This window comes from Thamnophis elegans, chromosome Z (genome assembly GCF_009769535.1).
Source record: "Thamnophis elegans isolate rThaEle1 chromosome Z, rThaEle1.pri, whole genome shotgun sequence".
NCBI classification, from domain to species: domain Eukaryota; kingdom Metazoa; phylum Chordata; class Lepidosauria; order Squamata; family Colubridae; genus Thamnophis; species Thamnophis elegans.
In genome coordinates this window covers 100,634,712-100,647,108 of record NC_045558.1, presented here as the reverse complement: position 1 = coordinate 100,647,108, position 12,397 = coordinate 100,634,712, and the positions used below count along the sequence as shown (strand labels likewise).

Below are 12,397 nucleotides of genomic sequence, written 5' to 3'. Positions count from 1 at the left end.
GAGAAGGACATGTCCTGTAGATCTCAGGGGCATCGCAAAGCCACTGATTAATCCAGGAGAAGCTCTTACCTCCGGCTACAAGAGAAGCAGCCATTGAAGCTGCAGAAGGTTGGGACAGACCCCTGAAATGGAAGCAGAGCAGGAGAGAGAGTGTGTCAAAATTGGTGTGGTGGCTTCAGCCTAAGTCCACTCCTTGTGAAAGTCTCCAACACTTTTGAATGGCTTTTTCTTGACATTCCTCTCCAGGTTGCGGTCATCCCTGCTGCTTGTGCACCTTTTTCTTCCACACTTTTCCCTTCCACATAACTTTCTATTAATGTGCTTTGATACAGCACTTTGGGAACATTCAACTTCTTTTGCAATTACCTTATGGAGGGTGTCTGCACAACTGTCAGGTCAGCAGTCTTTCCCATGATTGTGATTCCTATTGAACCAGACTGAGAGACCATTTAAAGGCTCAGGAACCCTTTGCAGGTGTTGTGGCTTAATTAGCTGATTAGAGTGGGACACTTTGAGCCTAGAATATTGCACTTTTTCACAATATCCTAATTTTCTGAGATTGTGGATTTGGGGTTTTATGAGCTGTAAGCCATAATCATCACAACTATGACAAATCACAGCTTTAACTATCTTGCTTTGCATGTAATGAGTCTTATCTCATATATTAGTTTCACCTTTTAGGTTGCATTACTGAAATAAATGAACTTTTGCACGATGATTTAATTTTTCGAGTTTCACCTGTATTTTTAGATAGCCAATTTAATGATAAAGATGCAGTTCCAAAAATATGCACACAGAAGCTTGAATGAGATCTGTCATCCTCAGTTTAAAAAAAGGAAAACAACAATTTTGCAGCTATACATCTAGAATTTTATAGGTAGATCTTGACGTACAACCATTCTTTTAGTGACAGTTTGAAATTACAACAGCACTGCAAAAAGTGACCTATAATAGATTCTCACACTTATAGCCATCACAGCATCCCATCAGTCACTTGTCCAAAATTTGGGCACTTGGCAACCAGCATATATTTATGATATTTACAGCATCCTTGGGTCATACTATCCCCATTTATAACCTTCCCAGTTGGCTTCTGACATCCAAGTCAATGGAGAAAGTTGAATTTGCTTTATTATCATGTGAGTCACTTAAAAACTGCAGTGATTTACTTAACAAGTGTTGCCAAAATATAAAATTGGGCATGATTCATTTAACAATTTGCCTTGCTTAGCAATGGAAATTCCAGTCCCAATTGTGTTCATAAGTTGAGAACAAAAATCATGTGAATGTTTCCTTTTACAATAGCCAAACATAGGTAATACTAAAGGTTATTAAAGGAGAACATATTATTACTCAACTGATTTTAGAGGTTAAAGCGAAACGAAAAATGCAGCATGGCTGGGAAAAAAAGTGCTATTAATATAGTGTGTCAGTTCCATTAGATTGCAATCAGACTAATTATACATACAGGAGATTCATCTAAATCAATCGGCTTTCAGTTAAGATTAATTTGTTTCATTCATTTCAGCATGACTAGACTGGATCAAGCGCAGTAGAATTTCGACACATTGTTTATAGCACATGCTATTTCTTCAATTCTTTCTGAACGTAAGATTTAGTTTCGGAATGTAATAGGCTGTCCAGTATGAACTAAACTCGTGACTGCTTAGTTCTAATAAAAGGACCCCATCACCTGGTGAACTTATTGGAATATAACAGGTGCAGAAGTGAGCCAACGTAAGGCAGCATTTGCAAGTTCCTCTCTTGCCTGTGAGCAATGCTGGTATTGCTGGTATTACTATACCAATTCTTGGTATTAATCTTTGCTTCCACAGTTTCTCGGGTTCCCTTGTTTCTACAATAATATTAACGACATTTGTATTACAACAGTTCAGAACTAAATAGGTATCTTTACTACAGATTACATTCTGTAAATTTTGCACTGCTTTTAAATAAAAAAAGTTTGTGTATTGATTTTAAAAAATCGGGATGCACATTACATATATTAACAAAAATATTTATATAAGTGAAAATGACATATACAATATACAATTATTTGCTGTCAGTAATGCATGCATTAGAATTTCTATACCAGCACTGAATGTTAGAATGGCCCCAGTCTTGTTACCTTTTCTTAAGGCCCTAAAATGTGGCTATGTTCCTGAGCCTGGGGCTGAATGTGTTAAGGGCCCCTTTCCTGGCTATATTGCTAAACTGGCCAAGTATCTTGCTCCCATATATATTTAATTTGGATGTTTTTATTGGTTTTACTGTTTCTATTGTTTTAAAAGGTTTATAAATAATTTTTGAATTGTAAGCCAATCAGCGTCATAACTGAGATGGGCCGCCATAGAAACTGAACAATCAAACAAACCAATAAATAAATTAGAATTATAACCCTTTCCTGGAACTGAAACTTCGATATATTATGAAGTGCTATTCTATAGCAGGAATTGGGTTCTGCACCGTTTCTTTAATCTTGCTTCAGTTGAGAAAAAAACCTTTTCAGCATCTTTATTATTAGAACACTGTTTTCCTGCTCTTCACTGGATTAAAAAGAAGAATTACAGGTTTTCAAATATCATCAGTTTCGTATAGAAATGTTTTATTATATTAATATTTAATGTAAGTAATAACAAGCATTTCTGTTGCAGCATCAGTAATTATGGATAATAATTTTAATCTGGTGTGTCATTTATGACTTTTTGATCTATGGCAAATGCCTGTTAAATCCATATACATTGGATTGTATTATAAATCTTATCAAGCATTAGCTAAAAATAAGAGGCAAACCTATATGCCTTTTTATCACCATTTCTAAGGCTCCAGCAACATAATTTAGCAGTGCATGGGATTTTGTGATTTTCTAAAAAGAAAAATCAATAGTAGGCTTAACTTTCCTTTACTAGTTACTTTTTTTTAGGATTAATTCAGTGGTGGGTTTCAATTTATTTTACTACTGGTTTGCTTGTGCGCATGTGCAGAAGCGTCCGGGCAGGTGGGTGGAACCTCCGGCTGTCGACGCTACCAGTTTGCCCGACCCAGGGCGAACTTGCAGAAACCCACCTCTGGATTAATTATTCAAACTATTCTACCTAGTGTTTTGTCCAGTGTAAGGTTAAATTCTTTGGAGAGGGAAGCAACCCCCCCCCCCCAAAAAAACAGAGAAAGAAAAAGAAAAAAAGTAAAACGAAAAAGGACTTCTCCCCTGAACATCTGTGTATAGTGTAAGTGGTATGTGTGTTTTAATATCTTTTTTTTCTGTTTTCCAGGAAGAAGAAAATGGAAACAGAACAGGTATGTTGCTGTATTTCTTTGATCATTGCTTAGGACAAGGTACATGTGCAAACAGAATGTTTAATGTCCATCAAGGTGTTGAAGGAGGACAATTTTACATGTCAGTTTAACCTGCTTGTGTTTTATGCTGCTTCTGTTCCTAAAGTCAGTTTTAAAATTTTGAGTCTTGATTGTGGTGGTTTGGCAACAGAGATGGGTTGATGCTCAGTCCATATCACAGCCATTGCAGATTCTTATTGGTTGTTCCCTGTGTCATACCTTTCCCATCAGCTCAGGAAAAGCAAGCCTCACTGGCAAGATTCTGTATGAGTACTGGCACTTGCCTTCTTTTAAGGATTATTTCTTCTCATTAGTTCCCTTTCTGTCCTTATGCATTTCCTATTTCCACTTTATTCTTTAATGCAATACATTGGATGTTTTTTAATTCACCCATGGATTCTAATTAATTTTTGTTATATTTGTTTTCCCTCCCTTTCTCCCTTCTGCTGAAGACAAGTTAGGATTTTTTTACAACATACTCTTTGTGCTTCAATGAATAAAAACATAAAATCTGGTGATGACCTCTGGTGATCTCATGGATGCATATGCATAATTTTATCGGCAATACTACAAAATTGCTTTGCCATTGCTGCCTTCCGGATGCTTTTGATTTCCCAGTCTAGCTTACCTAAAATTCACTATAACTTTCATCCACATATTCAGCAGGCTCAACCCTGCTTTGTTTTTGAGCCCAGGCAAAACTAGTGAAATCATGAATAAGCTCTTTCCATTTGCAAAATTGCTGTAATGTCACAAATAGAATTCTTGGTATGCATGTAAAGACCATCATTCTTATAATGGTCCAATGCAGTGAAAGGGATATTTTTATCTAGAAGGATACAACGTTAGCCTTCTGCAGTAACCTTCAAGGCTCATAAGAAAGCAGGGGCATGTATATACAGAGAATCTCAATCTGAAGCAGGAGCCACAAATTGTTGGCAAACTCCCCCCCTCCCCTCACCATCCTCCAGTCAGAACTCTTGTTTTTTTGCCTTTATTGTATACAAAGTCATGAAACTATAAAACTTGATATCCAATTACCATGTGTAGCATGATCAACTGGGTGGTGGAAAAGAGTAGTGTTGATGGCTGCGATCATCTGAGTAGTGTTGATGGCTGCGATCATCATGTGCTGAGTGGCCACATGACACCCCTCAGACATCCGCCGGAAATTAGGGGGGAAGGGGCGGCCCAAGGGAGGTGAAAAGGGAAGGAGACTCGTGGTGTAGGGAAAGAGAAAGAAGGGATGAAGGAAAGATGGAGAGAAATTGAGATAGAGTGAAGAAGACAGAGAAGCAGCAAGAGGCGAAGGAGCTAGTGAAGATGGGAAAAAGGAAACATATGAGGAGGAGGTGAGAGTAGAGATAGAGGGGTAAGCATTTTTCAACTTACCCTGTCACTATCCTACCACCTGGTCCCTGCTTAGCAGAGTTGCATGGGAGACAGTAGGAGCCAAACAGACGGGCTGCGGGAAGAGTGAAGCCGATCCAAAGAGAGAGAAGAGGAGCAATACTCCAGAGGGAGGGAGGGAATGAAGCTAACCCAGAGAGAGTGGTGAGAAAGCAAGCCAGTGATCAGAGACAGGACTGAGGAGGAAAACTGAGGTAGAGGCAACTACGCGAATGATCAAAATGAGAGGTCTTGAAACGCTAGATCAGTAACTATAAGCCAAAGGACCCCAAGTTATTTGGGAAAAAGGGAAGAGGGAGCTGGACTTTTGTGGCCCTATTGGGGGTAATGTTACAAGTGGGGGCTCATCTGGGATCTTCTTTTATCCATTCTCCAAAGGGGTGGGTGTGACCCCATCCAGAGCGATGAGCCAAATGGATTCCACCCCTGTCACTGTGGTGTGAGGAACAGAGCAGTGAGATAGAGACAAGGGCAGCAGTGGACCGCCTCCTTGAGGATGCCTGGTCAAAAGAGCAAATCCTAAAGGCAATGAGGGTTCATGTCACAGATCAGAGGGTTTATATGGTAGATACAAAGCGGACAAAGACTCTTCTCACTCTATGTGCTATTAGAGTGGAAGGAAAGGATCCCAGAGTGCTTTAGGATTAAGAGCCTTCAATTGACTGAGGATGTCAGGGCAAGGGTTGTATACCTGACCTTCAGTTGTTCCACTGAAGTTGTTCCACTGATTAATTGTTCTGTCAGGAAATTTCTCTTTAATTCTAAGTTGCTTCTCTCCTTGATTAGTTTTCACCCATTTCTTCTTGCCTGCCCCTCGGGTGCTTTGGAGAATAACTTGACTTCCTCTTCTTTGTAGCAGCCCCTGAGATATTGGTACACTGCTATCATGTTTCCCCTAGTCCTTCTTTTAATTAACTAGATATATCCAGTTCCTGCAACCGTTCTTCATATGTTTTAGTCTCCAGTCCCCTAATCATCTTTGTTGCTCTTCTCGGCACTCGTTCTAGAGTCTCAACATCTTTTTTACATCATGGCAACCAAAACTGGATGCGGTATTCCAAGTGTGGCCTTACCAAGGCATTATAAAGTGGTATTAACACTTCACAGGATCTTGATTCTATTCTTCTGTTTATGCAGCCTAGAACTGTGTTGGCTTTTTTGGCAGCTGCTGCACACTGCTGGCTCATATTTAAATGGTTGTCCACTAGGACTCCAAGATCCCTATCACAGTTATTACTATTGAGTAAGGTACCACATATACTGTAGCTGTGCATTTTGTTTTTCCTGCCTAAATGTAGAACCTTACTTTTTTCACCATTGAATTTCATCTTGTTAGACAGCGTCAAATGTTCAAGCGTGTCAAGATCCTTCTGTATCTTAAGCCTGTTTTCTGGAGTGTTTGCTGTTCCTGCCAGCTTGGTGTCATCTGCAGATTTGATGAGTTCGCCACCCATCCAAGTCATTGATAAAGATGTTGAAGAGCACTGGGCCTAAAACAGAGCCTTGGGGTACACCACTGCATAGTTCCCTCCATGCAGATGCAGTTCCATTGAGGATTACACGTTGAGTGCAGTTAGCAGCCAGTTACAAATCCATCTGGTGGTGATGCTGTCTAGCCCACATTCTTCTACTTTATCCAGTAGTAGGTTATTTTGTCACATATTTGTGACAAAATTAGTAGACCACAGGAATACTGTTGATATCATTTACTTGGACTTCAATAAGGCATTTGATAAAGTAGATCATAACCTACTACTAGATAAAGTAGAAAATTTACACAAAGGCCTTCTTGGGTGCACAAGAGATATTAGTGTACCAGGATTGCCACGATAGGCACCTGAAGCACCTGACCATACAAAAATTGGTCCATTTGGAAATTTGGGACATTGGAGAGATTCCCCTATGAGGGTATCTACATATTCAGCTAACATTTGGCCCCCCAGTTGTTGGATACTCTGAAACGTTCGACACAACATCAGTGGTTAGCTGCTTTGTCCAGATTCCGTTTCAGCCTAAAATACTGGTCCGGAATAGGAAACTGAGAAGCAGATGCCCTATTGAGAAGGCCTCATGGCACTAAGGCCACTGGCAAAGAGTGGACTAGGATATCCCCAAATGCTATACAAGCCATATATCAAAGGATTGAAAACTGGGTTAGAGGAACAGTGGGAGCGGAGGTTGTTGGGGTCACAATATGAGTGTCTTCATGTTATACTGCAATCTCACCCAGATGAGAGAAGTGGGGATGCTAGATATTAAGCAAGAAGAATTTGAGAAGGGATCAGGTGGAAGAGCCACTCTGTGGATTGACCTTGAAGGCTGTGCAGAATGGTCGTTGGGAAATCTTGTTGACCGACTCCCTGAAGACAGTCTGGCTTATGCTTAAAGAATGTGACCGGTTCCAACTTCGGAGTGGGGTGTCTTATTGGAGGGGCCTCTCCAGTGGCCTCGAGGAAAAGTGGCAGCTGTTCCTCCCAGAGAAACATAGAGAAGCAGTACTATTCACATTACACAACGGGCATGTATGTTTGGAGCAAGAAAGCACCTTCAAACCATTGAGGGATCAGTTCTATTGGCCATGTATGAGAGCAGAAGTTGAACTGCAGGTCCTGTATATGCTGCATTCAGCAGAAGGCCCTATCTTTGAGGTCTGCTCCACCTACACTGTCAAGGACCATGGAGCTAGTCTGAATTGACTTTCTGTATTTAGAACCTGATATTAATGGGCAGGAGAATGTATTAGTGGTGACAGACCACTCATTACGCACAACCATTCCCAATGAAAACCAATGGACAGTCATGGTAGCCTAGGTTCTAGTGGAGAATTTCTTCGTTCATTATGGGTTGCTCCAGTGAATACACTCTGATCAAGGGAGAGACTTTGACAGGTTGGCTCATCAAACAATTGCTCAACTTGATGGGCATCCAGAAATCATACACCATTCTCTATTATCCCCAAAGAGATCTACAGCCTGAGAAGTGTAACCACACTTTCCTTTATATGTTAGGAATACTGAACTGCAGAACAAAAGCAGCACTGGAGTGGACACATTTCTGTCCTGATGCATGCATACAACAGTATGGAAAATATGGCTAATGGATATTCTCCCTATGGCTGATGTTTGGTAGGGAAGCCCAACTGCCATTAGACTTAGCATTTGGAGTTTCATTAGACCACATCACATTGGCCTTGTCTGAAATTATGTGGACAGGTTGAAGAAGAATCTGAAAACTGCATATGAGAGGGCCCAGTCTATCTCAGAGATCCGAAACTGCAGGAACAAAAGGATTAATGACCTGAAGGTGAGAATCCAGAACTTGCAGTTAGGTGATTAAGTGCTACTGAGGAATCTGGGCAACCTAGAGAAACATAAACCAGCTGATTGGTGGAGCTCCCAACTCTACATTGTTTGTGAGAAACCAGTGAGTAGTATACCGGATCCACACAGACAAGGCCATGGGACCACTGAAGATGTGGTACAGAAACCATCTCCTACCTTTGAATTAGGGAGTACGTGTCTCCCGGCAGCATACATTACTGGGTGGAACCCCAGCCAGAGAGGAGAGGTCCAGTGATCTCTATACATCCGCCTTCTGTGCCGAAGAAAGAGGAGGAGGAGGAGGAGGAGGAGGAGGAGGAGGAGGAGGAGGAGGAGGAGGAGGAGGACAGTGATTAGGAGGAGAGCTATATGAACTGGTTATTATCACTCAAGATCTTTGAAGTGGACCCACCCATGTCACACAAGTACTGGACCAGGAGCACTTAGGCCAGAAGCACCTGAATTTGTTCCCCATGTGCAGGAATAGGAGCACTAGTAAGGCAGGCCAGTAAGCATTCTACACAACAGCTAGAAATGCAGAACAAGAGACAACCAAGATACTTAAGCCTGCCATATTCCCAGAGAAAGTCCTGTCCACCCCAGCTAGAGAATCAAGACCAAAAAGGGTGATTCATCCCCTGCAAAGATTGACATAAGACTCTTTGGGCCACAGGATGGCAGAGGTGGCATTCACTGCCAGGCAAACCCCAGAAACACAATTTCAGCCCAATAAGCCTGTGGGGAAGGACATGCCAAACCCATCTTCCAACACACACACAGACGCCATTGATAGGAAATGCTATAGATTAGCACCATCTCACCAGTGAGAGACTTACAATGTACATACGGGCTATTAGTAAACTCTCTCTCTCTCTTTGGGGGACCCAATAAATTTTTGGGGGAAGGGAATATATAGCTGGGATGGCGAGGAGAGCAGCATTGATGGGCACAATCAGCCAGGTAGCCCTTTTGGAAGTAGCACTATACACAAAATATTCCTTTTTGTAGATTGCATTCATTTACTTTGCCAAAAGGTGACCCACTGAAAATGGTTAGGTAGTGTTTGGCAATATAATTTTTTTACTTAGGTCAAAACCCATCGTAAGATGGAAGTCAAACAATTATAAATATCTTTCTCCATGTTAAAATTACAGTTGAATTTCTATTGCATACTTTTAAGTAAAAAGAAAAAAAAATGTGTGGTTTGTTTGGAAGACTTCAACCTAAATATGTAATATATTTGGTTTGAAGTCTTCCAAACAAACCACACATTTTATATCTACATACTATATGTGAGTTATAAATCCTTTTTTCAAAATGAATTCAACCTTTCCTAATTTAAGTGCCTTCTTGATATGTGGACTATAGTTCCAGAATTCTCAGCAATGTTCCAACCAGCAATGGTTGGAAAAATCTGAGAAAGGATGCATGTGATGGAGTGTTTGTAACCATATCTGTTAAGTCTTTTAAAAGAATGACACGACATCAAGGATTTGAAAAGGTTAAGGCATTTTCAGTATTTTTTTAAAGGTACTGTAAAAGGATCAGTGTGAAGTCAGTTAAGTTTTAATTAACTATTGTAGATTTTTTTTCTCTTTCCCATTTGGAAGACAGGATGCAATTCCAGTGCCTTGAAGCAGAATACTAAACTGAGCAGACTTAATGCCATCCCATCCCATCAGAAATGATTTTTTCTCTTTCTCTTTCATAAAAATATTTTGACTTTTCTGGATACCCCCTTTAAGAAGTAGGCACTGAGCACTATTTGAATAGTTAAATCAGGGCAGTCTTGTAGTAGTCATGGAAGACAGCTGTGCATTTTTTTTTTGAATTGGATGATGATGATGATAATGTGCCATCACATTGATATCAGCTCTTGGTGACCATATACATATTTTTCCAGGATGATCTACCTTCAGTATGGTTGTTCAGGTCTTCCAGTGATGTGCCCATTGCTGCTGTAATTAAATCCATCTACTTTGTTGTTGTTTGTCCTCTTTTTCTTTCTGTCCATAAATTTTGTAATACCATATGATTATTTTTCAGGGAATGTTGGGATAATTTTGTATAAAATTCCCATTTCACTTAATCTCATAGATAGCCTGCCAAACAATTTGCTGCCATAATTCAGGTCTCAGAATTCTGCATGGCTTTATCATAGAACATGCAAATAAATAAGATAGGTATCAAAACTCCTGGTACTATATATATGTATATTTAATCATCAACATACAGTGCCTCCACGGAACCGGTTGGAACCCATGGACACCATCTTTGTCAAAAATGTAAAGGAAGATGGGCCAGCACATCAGGCTGGTCTCCAGACAGGTAAGATATGAATGTCTTTATTACAGCTATATGTCAGTATTTTAGTGACATGATCAACCCATTAACCCTGTTCCCTGTTAGTAACTACTTTGCACTAATAGCACACAGGGATGGTTGGATCTATGTTAAAACAACCAGTCTTCCAAGCTGTTACCTCCTGCATCATATCCTTTTCTTTTTTTCCAAACTGAAGCAGAAAGGGGGAAAAAAAGATAAATTCCACAAAAGTTTCAAGGGTTCTCCCCTCCCTTTTCTGTTTCTCTTCCAGAAGAGTAAAAACCAAACCAGATATAGAGATGAAATGTCTGGGATGGTTCCTTTTTCACTGAATATCTCAATTATGTAAGAGATAAGGGTTAATTAAGGGACAGAGGAATAAATTAAATCTTATGCATGGCTACATTTACCTCTTGGGAGGTTAAATAATGCACCAAGATCCTCATTATTGGCCCACTTAAGAGTTTTGTTTAATATGACTTTATGTAGAGGTTTGAAGAAACAATTCACATTTGATGTTTTTTCCTTCTGTTTTTTCATGCTAAGTTATTTGGAGATCTTCGTATTAGTAAACTAAAACAAGCACTGTGCAAATATGGAAAATACTCCATGTTGCTACCTTATGCACATTCATCTCTCCCAATTTCCTTGGTTTTACTGTATAGTTCCCTATGTATGATTCTTTATTTCTCTCTACAAATCAGGAATCTGTTTTCCTAGCCATCTATCGGGTTCTGTCTGAAGATACCATCTTTTTCCAGAATAAGCTTATAGTCTTCAATATTAATTAAAGCTCCTAACCAATTTCCATTTTAAATGAGACTTTAGACAAAAAGAAACCATTTATAGCTGATCTCCACCATAGATTTATTATCATTGTATGAGGAATTACAGATTTACCATCATGAAGCACAGCAATCTTTCTCACACTCATATTCTCTTGGAAAGAGGGTGATTTGAGATTTACAAATTTGAATGGAAAGTAACCTGCTTTCTATTTATAAATTGCCTCCATTAATGTAATGGAAAAACTGATCAATATTCCATCTGTTCAAGTTTTAACAATGTACATAAAAATTGGCTGGAATGATTTCCTGTATTAATAATATAATATATTTTTGCTGTTTCCTTCTTTTTTCTATTTTGTTCGATTTGTGTCTTTTAACCTTTTAATTTTAGTTCATTTTAGAAATTAAAATAACACATTTTTTAAAAAGCAATTACTTTATTCCAAAAAGCATTTCTTTTTTTTAAAGCTATGCTTTTTTTAAAGTGCTACTTTTCTTACTGCAGAACATCTAAATTCAAAGGGTTTTTTTTAAAAAAAAATGTAGATTGTACCTTGCTATCTTCCTTGCTGTCTTTGTGAATTTTAATGTTAATGTTAATATTTGAATGCTTTATCTTGTTTTTACTTGGTTATACGCTGACTGGAGTTGTCGCTAAACAAGAGGGTGACATATAAGTTAAATGAATGAATAAATAATAAAAATGGTTTGGCAAATTTTATCAGTAAAATATGCTTTCTCTTTTCTCTTCTTTGCCTTCAATGTCAGATGCAATGGATGTAAGAAGGCTGTGCTTTCTCAGTTTCCTGTTGTTGTTTTTTTGCAGGAGATCGACTGGTTAAAGTAAATGGTGAAAGCATCATTGGGAAAACCTATTCACAGGTTATCAGCCTCATACAGAACTGGTGAGTTGTTTCCACTATCCTTCTTCTTCCAGATCTGTTATAGAAACCAATAATATCCCGTGAACTTCATAGCATTTGAAGCAAGGAACAGGTATAACTGATTCTGTCAATTAGATGGGTGAAACCATGTGAGAACAAAAAACTTGTTAGGCCTAACATCATAGTCTTTGAAGTTGCCATTTTCTTCCTTTATTCTTCTCCTCTCAAATGCTGTTGGAAGATTGATTGTAAGGCTCTTGTATCAGGCTTCCAAATATTCTCCTGACTACTAGATTGCAGCAAAGCATGATTAAAAGGAGGAGTACATCTCTTG

The 12,397-nt window shown here is 39.1% G+C and overlaps 1 protein-coding gene across 5 annotated transcripts in view; it reads left to right on the top strand.

The window, feature by feature from the left end:
- Positions 1–12,397, top strand: part of ARHGAP23 (Rho GTPase activating protein 23) — a 191,073-nt gene that overhangs the window by 102,382 nt on the left and 76,294 nt on the right. For 4 of the 5 annotated variants that reach the window (XR_004256829.1, XM_032235017.1, XM_032235016.1 and 1 more), the window contains exons 3-5: positions 3,273–3,297; positions 10,302–10,394; positions 12,006–12,084. Coding sequence is in view for 4 of the 5 variants with exons in the window: in XM_032235017.1 (XP_032090908.1) it covers positions 3,273–3,297; positions 10,302–10,394; positions 12,006–12,084 (197 nt within the window). In the remaining variant the exon portion in view is untranslated. Of the gene's footprint in view, positions 1–3,272; positions 3,298–9,997; positions 10,027–10,301; positions 10,395–12,005; positions 12,085–12,397 lie in introns of those variants that run through there. The other variant, XM_032235015.1, reaches the window with a different exon arrangement.